Here is a 26,604-nt window from a genome sequence, read left to right as displayed (position 1 = left end):
TGAAATTTCTGCTATGGCACTGTATTGTTGGTTTAACCTAGTTGATAACTGGTGCTTGCCAAGAAATTTAAATCACCTTGATTTTTAATAAAGAGGATCACAAGGAACCATACTTTATGAAAAAGAAGTGTATATTATTGTGGACTAGAAATCACTATTGGTATAAGCCTGAAATAGTGTATCATCAATTGAAAAGACAAATAAATAAAGACAGACGAAGAAGAAGCATTTCGAGGCTTCTTTGGGTTTTATTAGAGTATGTTTTCTTTTCCGAAAGGTTCTATAAGCGTCGGCGTTCTTGTTATACCAGAAGGCCATACCCATACAGGCAAAATTTGTGGGCGTTCACGTTACAAATGTCCGCCTATAAGCAATAACGGGTCCTATAGAGAGACGTCACAAACTTCTCACAATGCATAAACTCCAAAAGGCAGAAGTTAAACTCAAATTCTTATTAGATTTGATTTTCTCAATCCAACTTTGGCAGAAAATGAGAGATAAATGAAAACAAGAAAAAGCAAAAAAAGAGTACATCAAACGAGCAAATTCTCCAACTCCATTAAACAACCAACCTCTCTTTCTCACCACCTTCCATACCAGCCATAGTATCATACATAGGCTTGTTTAGGGTCTCTGGAAGTAGAAATACAAGCAATCCACCAATCATCCCACATATACCAAACACCATGAATGGCAATCTACCACCCATAACCACAACCAACGGCGCCAAAATCGCTCCCATCTGTGACGCTTGTGTAGCACAACCCAAAGCTGCATTCCGAACAACTGTTGGGAAAAGTTCCGCCGTATAAATAAACAACAAATTGTAAGTCCCTGCCATTCCAAATATACCTAAAATCCCACACACCACTCTAACTAGCTTCCACATTCCATAGTTTGGTACTAGACTTCCTGCTAAACAAAATGCTCCACTAAACCACATTGTTCCCATACCTAATGGTTTTCGCCCGTACTTGTCCAATAGAATTGCCGTTAATGTAAATGCTGGCATCTCCGCTACGGCATTTAGAAGAACGTTAATATAAAGGTTTGTTTTTAGGTTTACAACGTTCAAACTGAGCCCATAATAGACGACTGAGCAAAAGAAATTGATGAAGATTGTAAGTATTAAACGAACACGAGTCATAGGCAATTTCACTACGTCGATTAGGGTACCCGATACAGCTTCATTCTCTACCTTGGATTTCTCTGATTCATTTGTTGATTTATTGCTATTATCATCATCAAGTACTAGTTGAATTCCTTCCGGCAATTGATTTCCATTTCCTAGTGCAATTTCCCTCATAATTCTCAGTGCACTTTCAGTTTTCCCCCGAACAAGAAACCATCTGGGGGATTCATTAATGAATGGAATGACCAGTATGAGGTACAGAATTGAAGGGATTGAGGAAGCTATGTAAAGTGCTCGCCATGATTGGAAAATGTAGGCAATACCAGAGAGAATTGCAATTCCACCAGAGAAGAAGTAAAAAGTTGACATTCCAACCCAACCTCTCCAGTTAGGACCTATGGGTTCGGTAGAGAGGACGAAGGCACATAAACCAACTCCACCAGTGGCCAATCCGGTGAGAAACCGAAGTGAAGTATAGACCCAAAAGTTTGGAGAGAATGCTGTTAATAAACCAAAAACGGCGTTAAGAACACAAACGACCGTTAGAGATCCTTTCCTTCCTACAAAGGAATCTGACAAATGACCGAATATCCCCGCACCTGAAAATATGAAAATCAGTTAAAGATCATGATCTACTACCATTTCACTACATAGCATTTCACATATGTAAATAAATAGTCCAAACATAACCATCCGAACCGATCTAGTTAAGAAGTTATGATCCAGTATAACTTCACTAAGTAGCATAATATTTCGGAGATGTGAATAGATAATTCAATAGAACGATCCAAATTGATCCATTTGTTTTTCCAACCACTACAATCAAACTATGATTCGGATCGGTTGTGTAATGTACCAAAATATTTGAATTGGGTCCATCATTGAATGTTCTATTTTACCAACTAACAAGTAAACGATGTTATATTTTTTTAGAATTTTCGTATCCACTCGAGGTCATACCAAAACATATTAGACCTCCCCAATTTTAGTTGTTGTGGCTCTAGGAATGCCACCAAGAATCATGTGTTTTCAAGCATTTGAAAGGAATAAAATGACAAAAAACCAAACAAGAATTATTCAATTCTCCACTTTATGGTTATCCTTTATTATCCTTCTCCACCTTTCTCCTTACTTTTAGATACTATCTTCATCTTTCTCATGCTTGATTGTTATTATTGTTATCCTTCTTTATACTTTAGCTTTCTTTATCTTTCTCTCTTTTAGAAAACAGCTACCTAGACTTTACCATTTTGGTCTTTTAATTTTTATTTTATTTTTTAAGTTAATGACAGTGCTTTAGAAGAAAAACAAATTTCTATATCTATGGGGATTCGAAGTATGATTTCTACCAAGTAGTTTACTTCGATGTCGTAATAACTAAAGAACCAATCTATAGTTAAATCTTGGTTTATTTGTCTATTTGGGTGTTATTCTCGTATATTTTTAATAATAAACCCATAGATATTCGCCTTTTACGTCTGCTAATTTGGTTTTATGTGAATGTGTCCACCACTAAAACCGACAAAAAAGACCTTATAATAACCATGGTGGGTTCATATATATCTATATTACACATTGGATCTTACCAACTATAGAAAACTAATATAGGAATAAAAATAATATTCTTATGAAATCTGGATCCAAAATTGTTAATGATTTTTTTTCCCCTCACACTAGCCATGGAAGATTGGTCTGGGTCTGGGAATGATTTTTATAAATTATAATGGAGAATGTCTTGTCAGGAATATACAAGTGGAACTATTTTTTTTTTAAAGCATTTACAAGGGCTATAAAAATAGACAAGTTGACTATATTTCAGTATGATTTTTAACAATTCCATATTGTTAAATACTTCATAATAAAATATTTTTATTTTTCAAAATAAACACACTTAAATTAGACTTTCACAAAATATAATAAAAAATTAAAATGATCGTCTGTCATAGAGTGTAGCAAGTAAAGAATAATAAAGTATAAGCACCACCAATAAATGCCACTATTACGAAGAAAGAAACAGCGTAATTTTCTCTTTTCGATTAGAAGAACGATCTATTCTCTCAAAATATGGCCTAACAATCTATACTATAATGTTATATAGGTTTCCTAAAATATTACAGACACATAGGAAAAGAATTATAATCTTCTAAAGGTATATTAGTCTTTTTTGCATTTATCGAGTATGTATAAATTATAAAACATAAAGCTCGAACTTTGACTTACTTTACTTGTACTTTATAAGTGCACAACATTTATTAAGTGGTAAAACAAACACTCAAATTTGATTTCTTGCACTTAATATCCCTCTAGTACACTCAAATTTAATACTATGATGAGGAAAAGCCAACCAGGCCACCACCATCTAAACTAAGAAATAAGACAATTATAATAGCTCCAATAGTGTCTATATTTGGATGTTCATATATCACTCACATGGAATATGATTGTGACCTAATTAGTCTTTTGAGCTGTGCCCGGATATTCATGGGAGTCAAAAAAAAGATACTCAAATTTGAAATTTGAATTAGTACCAAATTTTGTCATGCATAAATAAGGAATGGTTTTATTTGAGCCCTAATTTGATGGGAATTTGAAATCTTACTATTAAAAATGACTAATATACCCTTAGTAATATTATTATAGAAATATAAATCGTAAGGGCAAATTAGGGTTTAAAAGAGAAGAAATATGGAAGATAAGTAAACTCACCAACCATACACCCAGCAAAGAAAACGGATTGAACCAATCCGACTTTATATTTATCAGAACAGATAAGTCCCCATTCAGATACGGTTGAACTTCCGGATCCACCGACCCATTCCCATGACCCGGGTTGAAACCCACATACTGATTTCGCCATTGATGAACAACCAGAATCAGTACCGGTACATCTCCAATCAGGTTGACGATCACCAAATATCATAACCATTGTATGAAAAGCTTCTAATGCCCAAGCTAAGCTTGTTAAAATAAAGTGTTTTAATTGCCATGACCCGAATTCACCTGAATATTTCTGTAACATTTCATCTATACCCATTTTTTCATCTTTTCCGGCGTGGGTTTTTGCCGGAATAAGTAGTGAAGATGTTAGATCTTGGTCGCCGGAATCTGACGATGGTACCGGCATTGTTTCTGAAAATCTTCTCCCCTGTTCTGTTCTTTTCTGATTTTCTCTCTCTCTCTAGTCTCTCTACGTTCGATATATTTATAGAGAGTGAGAAGGGCGACTCCGTAAGTAAGTGAAAGACTTGTGTACACGTGGCAGATTATCTGACCTTTGGAATTTGACTCGGATTCAATTTGAAGTTGATCTTCTTTATTATCGGGTTCGGTTTTGTTATTCGCAGGGACGTATCTACAGCCAGGCCAAGAGGGGCCATGGCCCCCCTTGGCTGGCTGCATTTCCAATTATATTGTGGTATTATATATTATGTAAAGTCCAAACTAAACAGACAGTAGGAATAGCGGGATGGTAGCTATGGCTCTTTGGCAACATGAGGGACGTGAGTTCAAATCCGGGCTTGACTATCTTTTTATGAGATTTTTGTTATTTTGAAAATAAATGAAAAAAGTTATTTAAAGTTACAAAATTTTCATAGTTCCACAATGTTTTCCTCTATTCAAGTAAAACTGTAAACCCAAAATTTTCCTTGGAGTACAATTTATGAAAGGATATTTAGTATCGGCCCCCCTCGATTTCGAGTCCTGGTTCCGTCTCTGGTTATTCGGATCGGAATATCAAAAAGTAATTTTTAATAGGTTTAGGATTATGATGATGATTATTTGCTAATTGGGCATGAGGTAGTGAGCACGTGGGATAAATGACTGAGCATGCTTATGGCAAGGATACTCATAGAGAGAGAAAAAGAAAACAGAAAAGCTAAACAAATTCCTAACTAAAAAGTTTGAAGTTCAACAAAAAAATAAAAATAAAAAGTACTTTCAACAAAAAAAAAAAAAAATTGACATCAAAATAGTGGCACTATTTTGCTCCATGGAAGTTTTATAGGGAATACCCATATTTGTTAGAGGTAATGATTTTTCAGTCAAAACTTAGTCAAAAAAAAGTTGATTAAATATGGCTAGAAACAATTCCCTTATCGTTCGGTATTGAGGTGTTTATTACTCACAAGAAATCGGGTAGGTACCTCTTGCCGGCGACGTTAACTCAAGAGCCCCATTGATTGTCGAAAATCCCCACTTGAAGAAGAAGAAGGAAGAAAATTTTTTTAACGGGAGAACTTATCGCGTTAATTTTGTCGTTATGTCAAACTCAAATCGACATTGCTTTCCTTTATCGGCATCGCCTTTAAAAATAATATGATATAAAAGGGATTGCCTTTACCAGCATTGTCTTTAACAAAAGAAGACGACAACTTCTCTTTGGTGGATACGTGAATAATACAGGGAGATTATTTATCCACTAGCCACATAAGTGCAAGTAAGCATTTCAGCATTTTATGTATTTTCGAAGTTTTGTCTAAAATAAAACATCTCCTCCTTGAACATCTCAAATAAGGCACTTAAGAAGGATTTTAATAATCTTGGAAGTCAATTAAGATTCTCTTTGTGAAGTACATTAAAATAGAGAATTTATAAATATTTTGTATTCCAAATTAAAATTTATAAAATAACTTCACTCAATAGATATGTAAATCCTAAATTTAATAGGAGAAAAGTAATTGTAATTATTAAAGGGTGACTGTTCATCGCCAAATTTATAGCCACTTCACATTTGTGTCGTGTTTATTTCATCTTCATGATGTACCTATTTCATTTAATACATAATTCTCTGTGAACCCAATTTAGCTGGTGTATTCCTTGCTCTTGCTCTTGCACTTGCACTGAGATAAAACACACTCCCCCTCTTAAAAAGAGATAAAACACAGTGGAAATTTGATTTTCTGTGTGGAGAGACACTGTAACTCAATCAAGCTAAGTTTCATTGTTAAATTAGGTACTGTTATATGGAACAAGATTTGAATCTAAAATTTTACATTAATTAATGGAGTATAGAACAAAACATAATGGGCACAAAGAATATTACATGAGGGAGACAAGGGAGATGAAAGAATCTACAAAGTTGAGAGGGCCGGACAGAAAAAGACACAACATATACCTCAGGTTATTTTTTCAAATCCACATAATAATGTTTCTTACAACTCACCCTCTTTGACCCTTTCAACAAAAATATATATAAATCAAACAAGCATATATATATTAGGCATGAGATAGCTTCCAACTACCCCACCATCCATCTTTTCTTTCTTTTTTTTCTTCATATTTTGGATCTTATTGTTTTTTTTTTTTTTTTTTTTTTTTTTTTGATGAAGAGGATCTTATTGTTGGGTACTGTCTAATTGGAAATTATAAGCACCATGAAACTTCATACTACATGATATAGTTCTAAGACCAGTTTTTAAGTTAATTGGACATCCTTTCCTATCAAGACTTTCACATATATTAAATATTCTAACTAAACAGTACAAGTGACGATCTTTTGACTTATAATTACAAATTAACGTCACATTCAATTGAGCAACAAAACATCAGTAAATTCTTTATCAATTATTATACATGAGAAAAAAAAATCACATAATTTTATTAACCTGTTGTAATCAGTCCCACACCGATGGCGAGACGGAGTGTGGTGCTCATCTTAAGAGGTTAAACACCCTTCACTAGTGAGACTTTTGAAAATCATGAGACCCTAAAGTGCCAAAGAAAGCAATATCACTAGTCTAGGAGTCTGGTCTGCCTCATCGTACAACACGTTATCAGCACGATTCGCTCTACTATGATGTGGTCTTGGGAGGGTTGTTGTAATTACACCTACATCGGTGGTAAGACGGAATATGGTGTTCCTCTTAAGAGGTTAAACACCTTTCCCTAGTGAGGCCTTTGAAAATCGTGAGGCCCGGAAGTACCAAAGCAAAGTGAAAACTAATGAATTTTAAATAATCCGACGAAGGGATTCGATGCTTTTCCTTAAGGTTGGAAATCCACAGACTTTACCACTGGAGCCTGTGTAATCTCGTGTTATAAGTACCTACCTGGAATAAAATATGGGAGATGAGCCCGGACAACTGCCCAGACTGATATCCACAAAGTTCTGCCCCTGCATCAGATGTAATCTTCCTTGACCAGTTGTAAAGAAGAAGTTGTCTACAATTTATCTACTGTTTAGTACCGAATGCCTAGATGAATATACGATAATGACAATATGTCTCATTAACATAAGTATTTGAAATCACTCCTTACGCTCTCTACAAAGAGTGTGCTGAGATTACTAAGTAGCTATTCATCCCTAAGAGAATAGCTCGAGGCACAAGTCTTCTTGAAAACAAAAAGGGTTATTTCCCAAATAGACCCCAACTTTGTGACCAGTTTCCTGCCTAACTCCCTACTTTATCGAAATACCTACTTTATCAAAATACCCGGATGGTCCCCTTTTTAAGATTTCGTCATAACAACGTTAACTAGTCATCATTTCTCTCTCCTCCATCTCATCACCTCTCTCTGCCACCTCATTTTCTCGCCACCAAAGTCGTCTGCCACCTCATTTTCCTCTGTCTCTCTCTAAATTTTTTCTTTCTTTCCCCTCTCTCTAGATCTGTTCTAGAGAGAGAGGAGGTATGTTCTTGAATAGACCTTCATAAACACTTTGAATGTTGAAAAAAAACAAATCTTTATACTCCTTCAATAAATCAATGTATTTGATAACATTACTGAGAAAGATAGTCAGACTGATTAACCAAATGATCGAATCTTAACAATGATTGAGGTAAAAATGAGGATTATTCAAGATCCACAATGAATAGTTCTGAGAATCAAATCAAACAATAAAGCAAATGCAATACAAGAGTATCAATCAATCAATATACTAGATTTTAATAAGGTCAAAACTTACTAAAACATCAAAATATAGAAGAGAAACAAAATAGATAGAGAAATCTAAAGTCAGATCGAGATGAAAAATTAAACTTAACAAAAACATCAAGTAAGAAAGAGTAAATGAGAGAGTTGAATCGACCAAACTTACTATAAATCGACTGCTGCCGGCGAGATCGATTGCGGCTAAATGTGGTAGAAAGATTCGGAGAAGATGAAGAATTTGTATATAAATAAATCTGTTCAGGCAAATAGAATGAGCTTGAGAAAATAGAGAGAAAGACTTTTTCCTTGTTGGTTTAAAAATAAATAGTGGAAGAAGGGTACCACAATTTTTTTTCTCTCTTCTAGAGAGAGAGGGAAAAAAAAATTTAGGTTTGAAGGTCGCCGACCGGAAAATTGGCCGGCCGTCGACCTTGCCGGTGAAGACGATGAGGTGGCAGAGAGAGGTGATGAGTAGGGGGTTAGACAGTAAACCGGTCACAAAGTTGTGGGCTATTTGGGAAACAACCCAAACAAAAACCCCTTCCAAATCAAAAGATTCAACTTCTTTAAGTAAATGAATATCTCTTGCATCGGCAAGTTGCCCTAATTATGGGAAAAAGTGGAACCTAGCAATATTCCATTAAAAGCTTCCCTTCCTTTAAAAGGAAAAAAATATAAAACAAACAAAAAGAAACATGCCTTCTTTTGTAATATATTGCCTTCTTATCCCAAAAATAAAACAATAATAAAGTGTTTTTGTCAGTTTACCTCAAACAACTTATGACACATGAGATTTTGGACACACTCAAATTCAAAAGGCCATGTCTTTGAAGTAATGGTGTAAAGGGTCGTTTATGGAATTGAAAGTGGACATTTATGATCCTCTTAAACTATCTGATAATTTGATATTCGAATGAATGTTGGGTTTAGATTTAGAACATTATATTCAGGACCTCTTGAATCGTATATGCTACTTTTAAGAAGAAATTCAATTTGGATGTAATGTTGGCATTAGAAGAAATTTAAGAACAATATGATTTTTGGGGTGTTCAATTTCTATGCTTATTCTCCTAAATTCTTTTTATTTTGTTGTTTCTTTTTGTTCTTATCAAGTGATTTGTAAGATTGAAATTATTTAGATTCAAAATCTGTTTCATTTTATGTATATAAAAAAATTTAGAATTTTGTAGATTTTTTCAAATCCATTTGATTACGATATTGGGAAGAATTATGTTTTTTTGTGTACGACGATGATGATGAAGATGATGATAAGTGAGGATTGATATGTAATTTATTTGTTGATGTTAACAAATTTGATGTGAATCTTGTTAGAATTTGTAAGAAATTTGAAAAGTGTATAGAGCATAATCATATGTACTGTACATGAGATTCGATTATGTATTTTACACAAGAAAATATCCTATACTCTCTTCCCACAAAATGTAAGAAAAGTTGTCAACACTTGGTTGCCCAAGTGGTTGATAGTGTTGACATAAACTCCAAAATCCTGGAGGTCCTAGGTTTGATTCTCATAGGAAGTGGAATCCATGGTCATTGAATTTGGATTATCAAAGGTATAAATAATGTAATAAATTTGTCGGGCTTTAGGCCTCTTTCATGTTGTTGGGCTTTAGGCCTTTTTTCATTTCTTGGTTTAACTTAGGCGGTTATCGTGCTATCACATCTTCATGATGTATCAACGCCATGTAACGACTAACGTAAATCGTAGTCGATTTCTTAAAAAAAATGTAAGAAAAGTTTGAAAAGTTCATAGGATACATAATCATATATATAGTACATTTTATTATGAACTGTACATAACAGAACGTTCTATACTTTCACCCCAGAAATTGTAAGAAATTCGAAAGTGTATAAGACATAATGATATGTCAGTAGAAGGCATTATGTTATGTATTGTACACAAGAAAATTCCATATACTTTCTTCCCACAAAATGTAAGAAAATGTTATCATGTACTGTACATAACAAAATGTTATGTACTTTCTCCCAAAAAATTATAAGAAATTCGAAAAGTGTATAAGACATAATCATATGTGCGGTGCAAGACATTTGATTATGTACTCTACATAACAAACTGTCATATACTTTTCTCCTTAGAAAGTGTAAGAAATTTGAAAAGTATTGAGGATATAATGACATGTACAGTACATTTGATTATGTATTTTACATAGCAAAATGTCTAATACTTACAAATGATAGAAAGTGTCTGAAATTTGAAAAGTGTGTAAGACAATCATATTTACGATACAAGACATTTGATGATGTACTTCACATGATAAAATGTTCTATACTTCCTTCATGAAGTTTAGGAATTTGAAAAGTGTATAGAACATAATCACATGCACCGTACATTTGATTATGTACACATAACAAGATGTTCATTACTTTCTTGCCAGAAAGTGTAAGAAATTCAAAAAGTGTATAAGACATACTCATATGTACAATACAAAACATTTGTTTATGTAATGTACGTAACAAAATGTTCTATACTTTCTCCAAAGATAACTTATGTTTTGGAAGGAATGTATAGAACGTTTTATTATGTCATGTACATTTTCAAATGCCAAACAATTTTTGGGGAAATTATTTTATGCGCGGTACATTTATAGTTGTCCCTTACATATAAGGAAACCTAGAAGTCATAAAAAATCTGCCAAAATATAATAAGAGGAAGCTAGATAGAAAGAAAGTAATTAAATAAAGAAAAATTATTGTAAAGAGAGAAAGTAGATAATGGAATGAAAATATATTGAGATTGTAAAGAAAGTAAAGAAATTTGTTGAGATTAAAGAGTGAAAATATGTGTGAGATGAAATGAAAAGAAAAAAAATGAGAGGAAATAGGAAGAGGAATTTTTTTTTTTAGAGTTCACATTTGAGAGGGAAGAAAATTATAGATAGATAAAGTAAAAAATGGAGGAAATAAAAGTAGATTAATTGTACAGTAGTTAAAAGAGAGAAAACGTTAGTGAGAGAAAGACGACATGGCGTGATACGATTGGGTAGAGCAAAAGAACAAAATCTGATAGTGACATCCATTGACGCAGAGAGAGAGAGAGAGAGGGGGGGGGGGGGGGAATGCTCAACTTTTTGTCAATGACATGTCGTGTAAATATACATAAAAATATGTCATTTAATTGTAAAACTGCACCCTCTATTACACAATGGACCTCCAACTTGTTTTTGGAAGGCAATGGCTTAAGATCTAGGTTAGGGAAAGATTTTGGAATGTTGGGTCGATCCCTCCTGAAAATCCTTTATGGCAATCAAAAATTCTATGATTAAGTGTTGCATTGGATGTAACATCCCAAGATTTTAAGTTACATGAGGGGCCGTTCTGAATCCAGACTAAGTCAAAACAAGGAGTAAAAGTGTAATCAGGTCCAAATAAGGGGGCTTTTCGCAATCAGGACAAATCTAGGGGACTAAAGTTGAAATATGGCTGGTTAAGGGAAATCAGAATCGAGCTTTCTCCATTTCGTTCAACCGAGTTTGAGAGTAGGGTTAGGAGTTGTAGGAAGAGAAAATTTTGATCAAGAGAGGAGTTGCATACTTCTATGAAAAATTGGTAAGAAATTCATGTTTCTCTCTCTAGAATCCAATAGTCCTTGAATTGGAGTTTTAATGGGGTTCATCGTCGAATTTGTAGGAAGTTGGGAGGAATGGATGAAGATAGGAAGAAACAAAGCAAGGATATCTACAATTAAGGTAAGAATTATAGTTTTGATGAGTTAATTATCTTGTTCTTAAATTCTAGGGTTTTATGATCTGGAAATTTGGGGATTTTTCTGAGTGCATGTTATGGTGTTCAATTCCTAAGTATAGAGAAGGTCATGGTAGAAGGTAAGGTTGAGGGAAGTTGCAAATTTTATTGGATTGAGCTGAAACAAAAGACTGTACAGTACAGTCTGTTATGTGACAATTTGGGTCTTGTAGAGTACCCAAATGGACTTTCCACAAACACGAGAGTCGTAGCTTAGGATCTTAGCTTTCCAGAATGGTATGGTACAAGTTGTTCCGAGTTCGGACGAGAGAGTTACGACTGTTTTGGCGAGAAGCACGCAGTTTAGCAAACCCGAGAGCTGCTCACTGTTTTGCTGTTGTAGCTAGTCATAGATGTTTGAAATGCTGCTTTAGTCTAATTCAATATTGTAGCTCGTCTTGTGACGATTCCAGAATGGTATGGAAATAGTCGTTTCAAGTTCAGATGAGGGAGTTATGGCCATTAGATGGTAGGTGATCATATATGCATGATTTATACCGTTGATTTCAATGAGGTTTACAACGTGGATTATGCCTATTTTGGTAATTGTTTTACGATGAAGCTTGTATTATTTATTGGGATTATCGATGAGTTGTTTTGATGAGTTTTACTCGTAAATGACTTTCAAAGTGATAGTTTTGAACTGCTTTGTGATAATCGATGTTTTGAAAACATAAAGATTTCGTATGTTGTATGTGATTGGTGAAGTGGACTGAGACGAGTCATGAGGGTCTTCGCAGTTGTAGTGCTCCACTCTCTGGCCAGGATTCTCGTTTAGGTTGGACTCTCGGGGCTCAGGAATTTGCTACCCTTGACCGCTCGATTGGACTGGAAGCCTGTTTGTTCTTACCCTCGGGGCTCAGAGGCTGTACACCTTTGACCGCCCGACTGGTTTGGTGATTGGGATCCCTCTGCACGTTATGATATGACTCTTGGTTGTGCCACTTTTGTGTGTGATAAGATAAGTAATGTTTTAAAAAGCCTATCTCAGTCGAGGGCGTAACGGGCGAGTTCCGAATCTGCTGCGATTGTGGGTGAAAGATGTTTTCACAAGAAAAGAGTATTATTTCGGTTGTTGACACAATAAATGTTTTTCCAAAACTAGAAGGGATAGTTGCATGCTAGGTACCAATGAGAATATGCTTTTCGTCCCAACACGAATACTGAAGGGACGACTTGACTATTCGACTTCGGTGAAGCTAAAACGTATCTAGTTAAGCTAGGTGTATATATTTATCACGAGGTTAGCTTTTCAATGACTGTGGAGTCGCCTAGTGGGAGAGGGGCTTTCTTACCTAGGGGTAAGCCACTTTCTCGAGAGAACTTGAGTACCTGGGTTAGTGCCGGTATGGGACGATATTAGCCCAAGTACTATAGAGTTCTCTGGATAACTCTCTGTTGATTGAGGAGCATATCATGAGTGTTGTTGTATGTTAGAGTAGGATTGATATATATTTATACTTGTGCATGTTTTATGGCAAAAATGATTTTATCGTAGTTTTGTTTTGGGACTCCTCTACCAGTTAACTCGTGTCGGTCTACCAGTGTGTTAGTGTGCAGGTTCCTAGTTAGAAGCATCTGCAGCGATATGGTTAGCAGATGGATTGCAGGGGTTGTGGTGCGGTGCCACTTTGGTGTTATTTCCTTTCACTTTGGTTTTGATTTATCTTCAAAGTTATACTTTTATACACTGAACACCTTATAATGTAAATATATATGTATTGCATAGACTGTGCAGGGATGTAAGGTTGTGTGCAGGTTGAGTTAACCTATTGTTGGCGGTTCAGCTTGGAACCAGAGTTTTTAGTTGAGTTATGTTTTATTTTTAGCTTCCGTTGTGTATGTGTATGCGAATGTATGGTTTGCATGACAGGTTACAGGTACGATCGGTTCGATTTACAGAGGAGGTGCTGCCGGATTTTCGGCTCGTCTGTGAATTGTCGGGGCGTGGTCGTGCCTAGTTATGTGGCACGGGGCGTCACAAGTGGTATCAGGGCATGGGTTCTGGTGACCGATAAGTCGTGTATAGGGTAGAGCAGAGATTGCTCTGGACTTTAGGGAAAGACAAAAATGGCCAAGACTAGGTGTCTAAAAGCTTCAAGATTAAAAAGTTGCCAAGAGTAAAAGATGTTATATATATACATATATGTATATATATATGAGTTTTTCTTTCGGTTTTCGTTATTTATTTTGTTTTACTCGCAAAGGGAAAAACCCCTGGATGTTTTATGATCGTGATTGTTTGCTTCAATGTGGTTTAAGATGTTATTAGAGACGATTCCGATTCGGGAGAATGATAATTGGTGTAAATTAGATGACAGTTACAAGTGATGGAGAAAAGTTGTGTATCGAGACCATTGAGTCAGTGAAGAATGAGCAACTTGGTCATAAGAGTTAGGTGTGAGATCAACATGATATTGGTGTCCACGAAGTTTCGTACCGACAGCTAGTAAGACAGTCGCATGGATGACAGACATGATTAGTCAGACAGGGTTAGTCAGTGGATTTAGTGGGAAACTTTTGGTCTAGTAAATCGCAGCTGGGTCGTGGAAAGACCAAATTCAGGCAAGTTGCAAACATCAAGTGAATTTGGTGCATGGTGGTATTAAAGGTGATAGAGTTAGCTAGAATGTTATGGAAAACAGAGAAAGAAATCAAAGGACCGATTAATGACTTTGTGAGGTGATTCATGAAGTAGCTTTCGAAGTAGGTCAGAAAGGAAGGAGGAGTTCTATGAGAAATTCATAAGCGGTGGACAAGAAATGCGAAATCAGGTCTTCATATAAGAATCGGAAAGTGAAACGAATGGTTAAACAAGTCAACAGGTAAATGTACATATCGGTTCAGTCGGAACAAGGATAGGGAAATCAGTAAGGTAATTTTGGGAACAGGTGAACGAAGAGATTTTCAGCGAGTTAAGGAAAACAAAGTTAACAGAGGGTGTTAGCAATCATGACAACAGTGGTTAATGCTTAGAGACAACACAATTAAGGATGCATAAGCATGGTTAACTTGGTCAATAGGGATGGGTTGTGGTAAAATCTTGTGAGCCTAAGTGACTCGAGCTGGTGATTCTCATATGAAGGCATTGCCAGGAGTAGCTAACCTAGGCGAACCGGTAATATGGGAAATGCCCTCGAGTAACAAAGAAGCTACGGATTTAACCACATAAGAAGTTTGTTGACCAAATGATGTTTTGAAGGATCTTACAACCTGAATAATATAATAAAAGGACTGACAAGATGAATAGTTTTTATAAGAGATGCAGATAAGTGTAAATTATAATGATGGCAAGTGATAAGATTTTGTGAGATTATATGTCCAAGTAATAGAGGTTACTCAAGGAAGTTATCAGAACAAGTAAATTGGTTGGGACAACGAAATAACATGTTAGAGAATCTTATCGGTTCTTCAGTTATTTGATGGTACAATATCGAAGGATGAAGATATCTGACAATGAGTCCGCTTGGGAATAACTCGACAAATAAGAGGCTAGAGTGGAGATAATTAATTGGGAGAAGCGAGCAAGTATTTGTGATGTTGATTTTGAACGCAATAAATTCAGGAAATGATAGATTGAAGGTTCATTAGGCTTAGTTCTCCACGGGGAACACTCTTATTATTTGTGAAGAAAAAATGTTGAAGCATTTATTTTGGCAAAAGAGTTGAGTATGAGACAAAGAAGGCGGTTGGAATTCTTGAAGGACGATGACTTTGACTCGCTTCATCATACGGGAAAGGCCAATGTGGTAGTTGATGCCTTGAGTCGGGAGAAAGAAGAAATTGTCATATATGATAACACCAAGTTATTCTCTATGTTAAGTATTGTTGGTGAGTTTAGTTTCGACTATAAAGAGACTGAAACCTCAGAGAAGAGGTATCAAATACCGGTGCAATATTACCAGATCACACCCAAATTGATTAAGGGGTGGTTAGCAAGTAAGTTATTGATCATCAGTACTCAGAGATTAAAAAGGCAAGCAAGGATGGTGAAAACCTGGACTGGCAGATACAAACATATGACAGTTTAAATTTAAAGGAAATCTAGGGATACCAAGTGAAAGGAAAATTGGAAAAGAGGTTTTGGAGACAACTCATAAGACTCGACATACAGTACATCGAAGGACTACAAAGATGTACAAAAATTTGAAACGAATTTTTGGTGGCCAAGCCAAAAATGAAAATAGACACATCAAGATATGTGAAGGTAGGCGATACTTGGCAACGAGTGAAAGCTGAACATAAAAGTGAAGCGGGACTCCTCCAGTCACTTGAGGTACCAGAACGGAAATGGAAACGTATAATGATGGATTTTGCGACCAAGGGGTAAGCCACTTTCTCGAGAGAACTTGAGTACCTGGGTTACTACTGGTATGGGGCGATATTAGTCAAGTACTATAGAGTTCTTTGGGTAACTCTCTGTTGATTGAGGAGCATACCATGGGTGTTGTTGTATGTTAGAGTAGGATTGATATATATATATATATATATATATATTTATACGTGTGCATGTTTTATGACGAAAATAGTTTTATCGTAGTTTTGTTTTGGGACTCCTCTACCAGTTAACTTGTGTCGGTCTACCAGTGTGTTAGTATGCAGGTTCCTAGTTAGAAGCATCTGCAACGATAGGGTTAGCAGATGGATTGCAGGGGTTGTGGCGCGGTGCCACTTCGGTTTTGATTTATCTTCGAAGTTATACTTTTATACACTGAACACCTTATAATGTAAATATATATGTATCACATAGACTGTGCAGGGATGTAAGGTTGTGTGCAGGTTGAGTTAACCTAGTGTTGGTGGTTCAGCTTGGAACCAGAGTTTTTAGTTGAGTTATGTCTTATTTTTAGCTTCCGTTGTGTATGTGTATGCGAATGTATGGTTTGCATAGCAGGTTACAGGTACGACCGGTTCGATTTACAGACGAGATGCTGCCGGATTTTCGGCTCGTCTGTGAATTGCCGGGACGTGGTCGTGCCTAGCTATGGGGCACGGGGCGTCACATTGGAGATGCTCTTAGACTTAAATAATTTGTAATTGAAGTATTAAGTAGGGTGAACAAAAAACTTGAAACGAACAAACCAAATCTAACTAAACCGAACTAATCGGACTTTTACCAAACCGAACAATGGGAAGTTCAGTTCGGCTTGAAAAACCATCAACATAGACCGGTTCGATAAACCACCCAGACTGAGGCACAAATATAAAATGTTTTGAATTTTAACTCTGTATTTTAATTTGTAACTTTGATAGTCCTTACGAAAGTTAATGATGATATGAACAAAGTAAAAGTAAAAAAGCTAAACTAAAATCTAACTCATTTATTTTTGTTATGTTGGTTTGGTAGATTGAGTTCAATTTGACTTATCAATCGAATGTCGAATCAAATTGAACCGCACCGAACTGGGTTAGTTGGTCCTTTGTTTGGTTCGGCATTGGTTCGTGTAGCTTCGGCTCCACCACAATCAGTGGCGAAGCCAAAAACTTTTATGAGTGGGGGCACCTTTTTGTTATAGTTAATGAAAGAATTCCACAATACATGATCAAACTAGAATCGAAAAGTAAATTCTCAACAAAATTTTATTTAAAGTTTAGATATTTCGTGATAATTTTGATATACAAAAATCAATTTCTAATTTTCTCATCAATATGGATCAAGGATCTTTCCACCAATTGAATTCCCAAAAAATATTGAAATAAAAAACAAAGGAGGGGATGAAGAGATAGTGGTGAAGATTAAGAAGACACGATGGTAGACCATGAAGAGGAAGTGATCGTAATGGAAGAAAAGATGAAGAAATTTTTTCCTTTCTAATAACATGTTTACTATGACAAAAGTGTAAAAAAGACAATTTTGAAGTTCAAAGTACAAGCCACCGAAAATATGAGACAAAATCAAAATTAAGAGAGACGTATAGAAAACTCATCATCTCTATGAGGCCATTTTATTTAGTTGGTCACTTTGAGGAGGTCAAAATTGAATTATCTCCATTAATAAGAACCAATTTTAAGCTAACCATGACCTTTATAATGTATTTTTAAGGAGTAGTCATCTTAAACCAAACAATAATTTATTTATTTTTTTAAAAGAAAATAGCCAAAGCCCAACGACATTGTTTATACCCTAAAACCCAACTAAACTAGACCTAAAGCCCAACTACATTATTTATACCCCAATAATCACAATTCAAATAGCCAAAAATTCCACCTTCTCTGGGATTCGAACCTGAGACAACTTTCTGGAGTTATTTTCAACTAACTTAACTATTTAAGTAGTAGACATTTTAGAAAAAAAGTGTAAGTAGTAGAAATTCTAGAAAAAGAAGTGGTGTGTGAGGGACTCGATCCCTTGACCTTGCCCCTGACCACAATGAGTGGCAACGGACTGTTGCTTACCCATTAGGCCATTACCCCTACTAGTAAAATAGAAGTAGTAATTTGATTGTTTTGAGATGGAAACGGAGGATGACCATGTTTGTAGTCCCCGTGTTGAATGGAACCAACAAAACTGGCTCTGAGTGTTTGGGCCCAAGTCATAAGTTGTCTTTACTTTCAAAACAGGCGCCTACAGACGAAGGTTGGGTGCCTACTGAAACACCTATGTAATAATGATTCACCAAGTTCAGGGGTACTCTTGTCATTATCAAAATTGCTGCCTCACTGACACAGAAACAACTCAGAACCTTCTCGCCTGTAAAACCACGCACAGCGGTTTTTATCGTCTATTTCTTCACTTACACCAAGGACCTCCATATAAAGAAAAATAACAACAATACCCCTATGCAGCTTCTACCTTCTAGCTCATAATGTTCCTTTTTTTTTTTTTTTGTTGAACAAGCTCATAATATTCCTATTTAGAAAATGTTGTTGAGCCCTAATTGGCCGGCTGGTATTGTTATCTCCTTCCGTTTATTAATTTTAAAGATTGGATACATGTTCATAATTTAGAAAAAGATAGCCATAGATAACACCAAAAAGGAAAAAATGAAGATTCATCAATAGAAAATTGATGATGGTAGTATCTCTCACGATACATTACAAAATATATACAGTATATTTACATATATTTATTTTGTAGTACCAATGTTTTTTTTTAGTTTTGTCATGCACTTATGTCTCACGTATCCCCCTTCATTAGATTTTTAATCTGAATTTTTTTCATCTAACGATTAAAACACATTCCACATTTGTAGATGAGTAGTTACAAACAACTCATTAAAATCTCTTTTTTTCCGCTCTTTTCTCTCTCTCCCATTACTCATTGAAATATGAAAAATATGTTTATAACTATTAACAACTACCGTAGTTGGGCTTTAGGCCATTGTTATGTTGGGCTATAGGCCCGGTTCTTGTTTCAGATTGAGTGGGCAGTTATTGAGCGTATCACATCTTTGATGTATCAATGCCAAATGTAACGACATACGTTGATCGTAGTCGAATTCCAAAAAAAAAAACTATTAACAACTACCTAATTTTCACATGAATATCCCTCTTATAATCTCTTCAAACTACCTTAAATTTCTCTATGCAAATAGTTCATTTTTTCTTCTTCTTGTGGGGTGAGTTCGCTTTTATTAGTTTATGATTTTCTTATTTTTAATTTTCAACCTTAAATCAATAGACATTTATTTTTAAGGATAAAAAAGTACTCCTAATTTCAATTAAAATTTCTTAAAAAAATATGATGCAAAATTCCCCAGACTACAACAATAAAATCATTGCGTCTATCTTCGTGTGAATTGATTCTGTCCATTATGTAATCATGAAACTTGTCTCACGTGTTATTTTCTCCACGTCCACTCTCTTTTTGATTCGTTAAAATGGAGAAATCTGAGTCGTCAAACACCGAATCACACTCCTTAAGAATCCTACGGTTCATAAACGATCATTAACGTAGATGGATGATTTTTTGGAAGCACTTGTAACCGGTATTTACCGGTTCATAAGAAACGGACAAAAGAGACAAACAGTCGACAAGCAGTGGGAGCGCCACCGATCCTGTCCGTTAACCGTACTAGACGATCGTCCTTGATTCTCCCGCCGTCTCCCAGACATTCGAAACCGCCAATATAAAAAAATCAACGATCATTATCATAACATCCGTTAAGATCATTCCACGTGTTTCTTATCTACTTCCAACTTATAAAATCGCCGCCTCACTTTTTCATTTCCATAACTCCTCACTCTTTCTTTCTTTCTTTCTCTCTCTAGATTTTCATCTTTCTTCTAATTTCAGTTAGGGTTTGTGATTTTGAGAAATGGAAGGAGATTATCCTTGGCGATTTCATCCTAGTTCTCTGTCTTCTCCATTCATCTTCCATGAAATAAGTACTCAACAGTACCACCATTTCAACTACTGTAATCCTGAGAAAAAATCAAACGGAAATGGAGTTTCATCAATGGCTGGATACACATTTGATACTGATTCAGTTGCTCATTTGAACTATTTCAATGAGGAATTTATGTCTGAAGTTCAAAAATATCAATTACTTCAAAAACTCATCGGTAATGGAGATGTTAATCCGATGAACAAAGTTTCTGATCAGAAACTTTTACTTCCAAAATCTGAACCAGTTGATGATGAAGAAGAAGAAGAAGAAGAACTCTTTAGATCTGGTTTTCTTAACTCAATCGATCATACGAGTTCTTATCATCACGGATTAATGGAACTCCAAAACGCAGATCATCAGTTTCCATTATTGCTTCATGAACCATATCTGAAACGTAGTCATGTAAAACCTAACTTTCCGTTACCAGCATCAAGTACTCATCATCCTCAAAAATACCTAACCCTAAAATCATCATCAACATCAAAGTGTAGTTCACTACAGGGAAAAGGAATTCCACAGAGCATTATAGCAAGGCAAAGACGAAAGAGGATAAGTGATAGGACACAGTGTCTGGAAAAGCTGATGCCATGGGAGAAGAAGATGAATACAGGGACAATGTTAGAAGAAGCGTACAAGTACATAAAGTTTTTAAAGGCGCAGGTTAGCGTTCTTGAATCAATGCCTTGTCAGTCAAGTTTCATTACTAATAGTAATTCACAGATGATGATGATGATGACAACGACCTCTGTCAATAATGTCGGTTCTTGTTATGGTGGATTAGAGAAACTGAATCGTCAACAGTTACTTGAGGTATTAGTGAATTCTCCAGTTGCTCAAACTATTCTTTACTCAAAAGAATGTTGTGTTTACTCAATAGAACAGTTGATTTTGCTTAACAACAATTTTCATCTTAATCAAATGTCTTCTTCTTCTTCTTCTACTTCTTCAAATCGTGATCATTGAAGGTACTTTAATGGCTTAATGGATGGATATAACAGTGTTGTTGTTTTTCTGAATCTGGGGTTTTAGGGTTTTAGCTTTTTAGTGGCCAGATTCAGCAGAATGTATCAGGTTTTGGCTTATTATGGAGTATATGTTTAAACTTTGGGTCTGTTAATTCTCTAACTAATTTGATGAATATATTTCTTGAAATATTTGGTAATTTCTTGTCTTGTTTTTCACTAATTTTATTTTGTCTTTTATGTTCTTCAATTTGTTTATCTTGTAAAATTTGGATTTAGCAATCAGCAATGGTGGAGTCATGTCTTGGTTTATAATCCATTTTATCACTGTTTAAATTAATTAAGTCATATTAATCATTTATGTAGAGTATTTGGGTAATGATAAAATATTATTAATTAGAATTAGGTTACTATTGATGATGATCACGAATCATTTGTAACTTACAAACTCTAAAGCTGCCATTAAAATTAGCAAGTTAATGTACAAGGCTAAAATGGTATGGTCATCTATGGGTTATGGTCGTTGTTTTTCCTCAAAACAATTACTCTTTAAGAATAATTAGATAAAATAGAAAAGAAAAAAGATACTAATGATTATGTTCTTTTTTATATGGACTAAAATAGGCATTACAAATTTTCAAGACATTGATATATAATGGTAGATAAAAAAAATGTATCACGATTAATGAATTGAATAAGCATTATAATAGCCTGATTTTTAAGACATCTTGATCTCTTAAAGAACATATATAAGCCCTTGACATCTTAAGAGACCTAAGGTCCATCTAATCTACCTTTACTTTATCCATATTCAATAAATTCTGGATTCGCACTTACATGGGATCGAATATGAGACATCTAGGGTCTGGAATAGGTGCCCAACCATGTTAGCTCAATGGATGCGTCTATAGGCGACCCTCTTTTCTTTCTCTTGTGCCGCTCCTCTCAGGACCTCTCTTGGTGCTCCCACATATCTAGACAATCCAAGAGCCCTCAGACTGAGCCTAATCAATGCTGGGCTTGAACATCACACTCACACCAGTACGAGTACCCTCGGACTACTCACTCCAAGGCCCACGAAGAGCTCCAAGAGAGGGAACCCAATGAGCAAAAAAGGAGGGGGCGCCTATAGAGGCACCTGCAACTAAACTTCCCACTCTCATGAGTCATGAGGCAATTGATGGTAACCAATAGAGACTTATGTTGGACCGGCTGTGTAAATAAGGAACAGACACCCATCTGAGCAATAGCAGATGTTACCTTATAGTAATTCACAAGCCTCAAACATTAGGTGAACTTTCGGCTACCTAGATAGACCCCGAGTACATGTCAACAAGAACCTTTTTTTCTTTTTTGTTTGTTGAAAGTGTCAACAAGAACCTTCACTAAGAAAAGTGATGTCTACAGTTTTGGGGGTCTTACTATTTGAACTAATTGCTGGCAGAAATCCTCAACATCGCCTTGTGGAACATGTAAGACGACATATCTCTTTCCATCTAATAAACAATGCACAAGAAGACCACTTTTTCTTCTGGCCAAAATTTACAAAAGGGAAAAAGAGATGCAAATCCATAGCATATGTCACACGGAAAGCTTGTTATTAGATGTTAACATGCCCGCACGTAAGGAACGGTATATATTGGTATTTGATTCAACCGAAACATGACTTAAAGACAGTAATTTTGTTTCTTGTTGATATTTGTGTATGTTAGTTATTTTTTGAAGAATCAGGTATCAACCCGTGTCACTGCATAAAACATGACTTAAAACATTTGTATTCGAGTTGGTCATACTGCATTCACTATGTCTATCTTTCTAACGTTTGTTTCATACATTGCTGAATAAGCGACCATGGAAACAGAAGGAGAAGTTGGGTGGGAGGAGAAGGAGATTGTAGATGCTCGACTCGACAGTGAGTTTGAGAGAGAATAACTAAATGACATTGCACCCTTGCATAAAATGCATAAACAGAGTCTCGAAAAAATGGTCTGCAACGAGGGACATCGTTCAGGCCCTTGGTGAAATTGCCAAGTTGAATAAAAGTTACAAGCATTGCGGCCTAGCATTATATGTTGCAGAAAAGGAAGTCAGCAGTAATGTGGTAGAACAATTGCACGCTCAAATTCTGGACGATGGACTTAGTAGACAGCAGTCTATAGACAACTCAACTGGCCGTCCTGAAGTGTAAAGACGATATCACGATACTTTATATTTATCTTTTTTTGGTCAATTTCTTTAGTGGAAGGGAGTAGAAGAAGGGAAAATATTATCCTGAGTAACTTTGGGAGGTTAAAATTTCATGACCTCGGAGCCCTCCCTTGACCCACAGTCTTAACTATTCTTGTAACATAATGTCATTCTTGTACAATTTTTTGTTTGTTAGAGGGTATGTAAATGAACCACCCCTGTTTCTCTATTCGTTTGATCTAGAATAATCGAATATATACTTACTACTTACTAGTCATGATAATATATTTCACGATTCAACATGCATGCCCGATCTTATAAATCTTCAAGTGCTGATAAAATACCAAAACAAACAAACAGGTTTATGTAGCCTTTATTATATCTATTACTTGGTTCATTACTTAAATGAAACTTGAACTCCGGCAACAGTGGTACTACCTACAACTCTCATTAGTCTTTGAGAAGTCCTGCCGATTTGAAGTACTCCACGGATTGATCGTATATTTCCTTAATCCCATATTTGTAGTTGAACCCTTCTTTGATTAGTTTATCTGAAGAAAAACTCAGCTTGGCTTCTGCAGGAACGTCTCCACAACTGCAAACAGTATAGCAAAGTCAGTGAACTGATAAAGAAGTCGAATCCTACTCCTAGTGAATGAAACTTCGTCTCTGCTTACTCCATAGGCACATTGTACTGAGGGTATCGATGGTTCAAAAACTCTGCTAGTTTAGGCATGCTAGTGTTGACATTGCAGCAGATGTATCGTCCCGAAGCTGATTCTTTCTCAGCTACAAATATGTGAGCATTTACAACATCTTCTACGTGTATCAATGACAATGAACCAGTGAGAAGTTGGTACCCTTTCATGCCGACGATCATTTCCTCCTTCCCTGTAAATCAATAAACCTTGTTTTCACAAAACAAATAGGAAAAAGCCGAAAATTGGCTCAGAATCGAAAAGTCCTCCAGCTTTTTACTAAGATCCTCATCCTTAACTATTGTTCTTCATGTGGAACTAAGAATAAAACAAATGTCACTTTCGACCCCAAATATGTTAGTTCGGCTTGGGCCTTTGTTCGGGTAATTGGGTTTGAGCCTTTCTTCTTTTAATATGTGGTTCAACATTCACTTAACATCGGTAGATGAAATTTCGTTTGTAGTGTTCACCAACTCACCCATAAGCAATGACAAACCGAATGACCAACTCGAGGAGACAGTAAGAGTGGGAGATGGACCCATCACTACACAAGGGATGACACTAACTAAGTCCATATTGTTTTCCTCTGCAAATTTCCAAGCTGCTTTCTCTGCTAGTGTTTTTGACACTCCATAACCCTGTACAATTATTTAAAGTTAGTCATTTCGGTCATTCTTAATCGGCTACTAAATGGACACAAATAACAAAGAAGAAAAAACAATATCAATATTACATGTTTATATTCGTGTTATTGTCATGTAACAAATCATACCAGTCTAGTACAAATTAGCACGAAAAATAACACCGGATCCACAAAATATAGAAAAGGAAAGATTTCTAAACATTTTGGCATTCTATAATCAACCCAAATCAATTGGATGTAGAAAAAGAAAAACCACACTATAGAAAGATGTACACATACCCAAAGTGGCATTTTTGTAGAAGTCAAGAAATCGATGTCCGACCACCATTCTTCATCCATCACAAGACCTGTTCCTTTCAGATTATTTAGACATACAGCAGCAGCCGAAGACGTTAAAACCATACGTTTGACTGAATTTGATTTCAAACAAGATTTCATAATATCAATGGTCCCATCTATAGCTGGTTTTATCACTTCAACCTATCATGTATCATTTGACATTACCTTATTTAGTCAACAGTCAAATTATTTAGTCAACCAAAATAATACAAACCGAAAAAAAATAAAAAAAAATGAACTCTTGTTGGTGCTCACCTCAGGATCCTCCGAGTCGAATTTAATCGGAGTAGCGACATGGAAAACTATTTCACAGCCTGCAATGGCATCATCAAAACTCCCCTCAACCGTTAGATCTGCTCGGAATATTTTTATGTCTCCTTTTTCTTGTAGCTTTAGCAGATGACCAACTTTGTTCTGATCCTCTAAACCCCAAACAAAATATTTAACATTTGGGTTTGCTCAAATTCACTTAAATAAGAAAAGAATTGGATATAGGAAATGGAATAAAAGTGGTAATATGGAATCTTACCGTTTATTTTTTCGCGAAAATTCTTATTGTTCTCACTGTTTCATTCGAAGGATCGAAAAAAACTAACCTGGATTTCGGACAGTGGTGTTAACAGAATAACCCTTCTCTACCAATTTCTCGACGAGTACCGAAGCGATATATCCAGTTCCACCGATGACACATGCCCTCTTCTTCTCGATCGTTGCCATTATACAAGGAATATTCAAGAAGTTTGAAACCACAAAAGACAGTAAAGACTTTTTCACTATCTAACTTATTATATAGGATTTTTCCCATCATGTATACTAAGATACCATTTTTATTATTTTTTTTTTTTTTTGTCGAGAAGATAACATTTTAATTGGACATGGATTTTCCAATTCATTGTTTTAAAGTCTTTCCCGAATAGACAGATTCAAAATAAAATGTTTGTGTTGCAAAACAGGTAAGTTTGGGGGGTATCATTTTCTTTACTCCGGGGGAGTGTTTGTTTCCAACAAAACTAAAATTCATTAAGAAATTAGAAAATTTGGTTTTTTGTATAAGATCAAAAAAAATCACTCAATTTTTTCTATTCTCCAACTGATTGCAAGATGTTTGTAAGTTGTAACTGATCGCAAGAGATTTCTTACTATTTGTAAAAGGGTTGCAACAAATGGGGATTTTAGAATTAACTTTCAAGGAAGAACTAAAATATAGTTAAGTTTACATACCATAATTTCAAATACTAAATTTTTACTTGCCAAATATATTTATTTTGATGGAAGAGCATCTCCAATGCAACACTCAATCTTAAAATCTTAAGTGTCACCTAGGACTTTAGAGTTTTTTTTTGAGAAAAAACCTCTCCAATACAAAAGGTCAGCGCTTTGGGGAAAGCAAAATAGTTTCCGGGGTGTGAAGACTTGGTCAAAAATTGGTCAAATTTGTTTGACAATTTTATTTTTTAAGTTGTTAGAGGGAAAAAATAAAAAAACCCCACCTCACCTCTCTCTCTCCCTCCACCTCACCTCTCTCTCTCTCCACCTCATCTTCTCTCTCCCTACCATTCTCTCTCTCTCTCTCCTCCGATTAGGTCGCCGGCCGGAAAATTTTCCGGCCGGCGACCATGAAAAAAAAAATAAAAAAATATTTTCACTCACTCTCTCT

At 35.6% G+C, this 26,604-nt stretch overlaps 3 protein-coding genes and 1 long non-coding RNA gene across 4 annotated transcripts; 2 read left to right on the top strand and 2 right to left on the bottom strand.

Annotated features, from left to right (window-relative positions):
• Nucleotides 1-433: 433 nt before the first annotated feature.
• LOC147549640 (organic cation/carnitine transporter 4-like) lies at nt 434-4,342 on the bottom strand. Its single transcript, XM_086671598.1, has 2 exons — nt 3,839-4,342; nt 434-1,731 (listed from the first exon to the last, which is right to left on the bottom strand). Exons 1-2 carry the CDS (start codon nt 4,254-4,256, stop codon nt 560-562), a joined length of 1,590 nt encoding a protein of 529 aa, XP_086527724.1. The 5' UTR covers nt 4,257-4,342; the 3' UTR covers nt 434-559.
• A 7,169-nt stretch (nt 4,343-11,511) lies between these two features.
• On the top strand, nt 11,512-13,433 carry LOC147549639 (uncharacterized). The gene is made up of 3 exons (XR_015237234.1): nt 11,512-11,593; nt 11,675-11,733; nt 13,334-13,433. It is a non-coding gene; the product is annotated as an uncharacterized LOC147549639 (long non-coding RNA).
• Nucleotides 13,434-19,992: 6,559 nt separating this feature from the next.
• LOC147549638 (uncharacterized) lies at nt 19,993-21,277 on the top strand. The gene has a single exon (XM_086670751.1). It carries the CDS (start codon nt 20,047-20,049, stop codon nt 21,079-21,081), a length of 1,035 nt encoding a protein of 344 aa, XP_086526877.1. The 5' UTR covers nt 19,993-20,046; the 3' UTR covers nt 21,082-21,277.
• A 2,267-nt stretch (nt 21,278-23,544) lies between these two features.
• On the bottom strand, nt 23,545-25,759 carry LOC147549637 (anthocyanidin reductase ((2S)-flavan-3-ol-forming)-like). Its single transcript, XM_086669446.1, has 6 exons — nt 25,544-25,759; nt 25,203-25,369; nt 24,888-25,088; nt 24,444-24,603; nt 23,945-24,158; nt 23,545-23,862 (listed from the first exon to the last, which is right to left on the bottom strand). Exons 1-6 carry the CDS (start codon nt 25,662-25,664, stop codon nt 23,718-23,720), a joined length of 1,008 nt encoding a protein of 335 aa, XP_086525572.1. The 5' UTR covers nt 25,665-25,759; the 3' UTR covers nt 23,545-23,717.
• Nucleotides 25,760-26,604: the final 845 nt, after the last annotated feature.

This window comes from Eschscholzia californica, unplaced genomic scaffold (assembly GCF_041429995.1).
Source record: "Eschscholzia californica isolate CP2 unplaced genomic scaffold, dmEscCali1.0.p SCAF_3, whole genome shotgun sequence".
Classification (NCBI taxonomy): Eukaryota; Viridiplantae; Streptophyta; class Magnoliopsida; order Ranunculales; family Papaveraceae; genus Eschscholzia; species Eschscholzia californica.
This window is presented reverse-complemented; position numbering and strand designations above follow the sequence as displayed.

What these genes read in the sequence shown, in the direction of transcription:
- LOC147549640 (XM_086671598.1), bottom strand. Translation starts at nt 4,256, where the DNA reads ATGCCGGTACCATCGTCAGATTCCGGCGACCAAGATCTAACATCTTCA. An exon ending in CTTTGCTGGGTGTATGGTTG is followed by an intron (nt 1,732 to 3,838) that starts GTGAGTTTACTT and finishes TCATATTTTCAG; the next exon opens with GTGCGGGGATATTCGGTCAT.
- LOC147549637 (XM_086669446.1), bottom strand. Translation starts at nt 25,664, where the DNA reads ATGGCAACGATCGAGAAGAAGAGGGCATGTGTCATCGGTGGAACTGGA. An exon ending in TCGACTCGGAGGATCCTGAG is followed by an intron (nt 25,089 to 25,202) that starts GTGAGCACCAAC and finishes GATACATGATAG; the next exon opens with GTTGAAGTGATAAAACCAGC. An exon ending in CAGTACAATGTGCCTATGGA is followed by an intron (nt 23,863 to 23,944) that starts GTAAGCAGAGAC and finishes TACTGTTTGCAG; the next exon opens with TTGTGGAGACGTTCCTGCAG.
- LOC147549638 (XM_086670751.1), top strand. Translation starts at nt 20,047, where the DNA reads ATGGAAGGAGATTATCCTTGGCGATTTCATCCTAGTTCTCTGTCTTCT.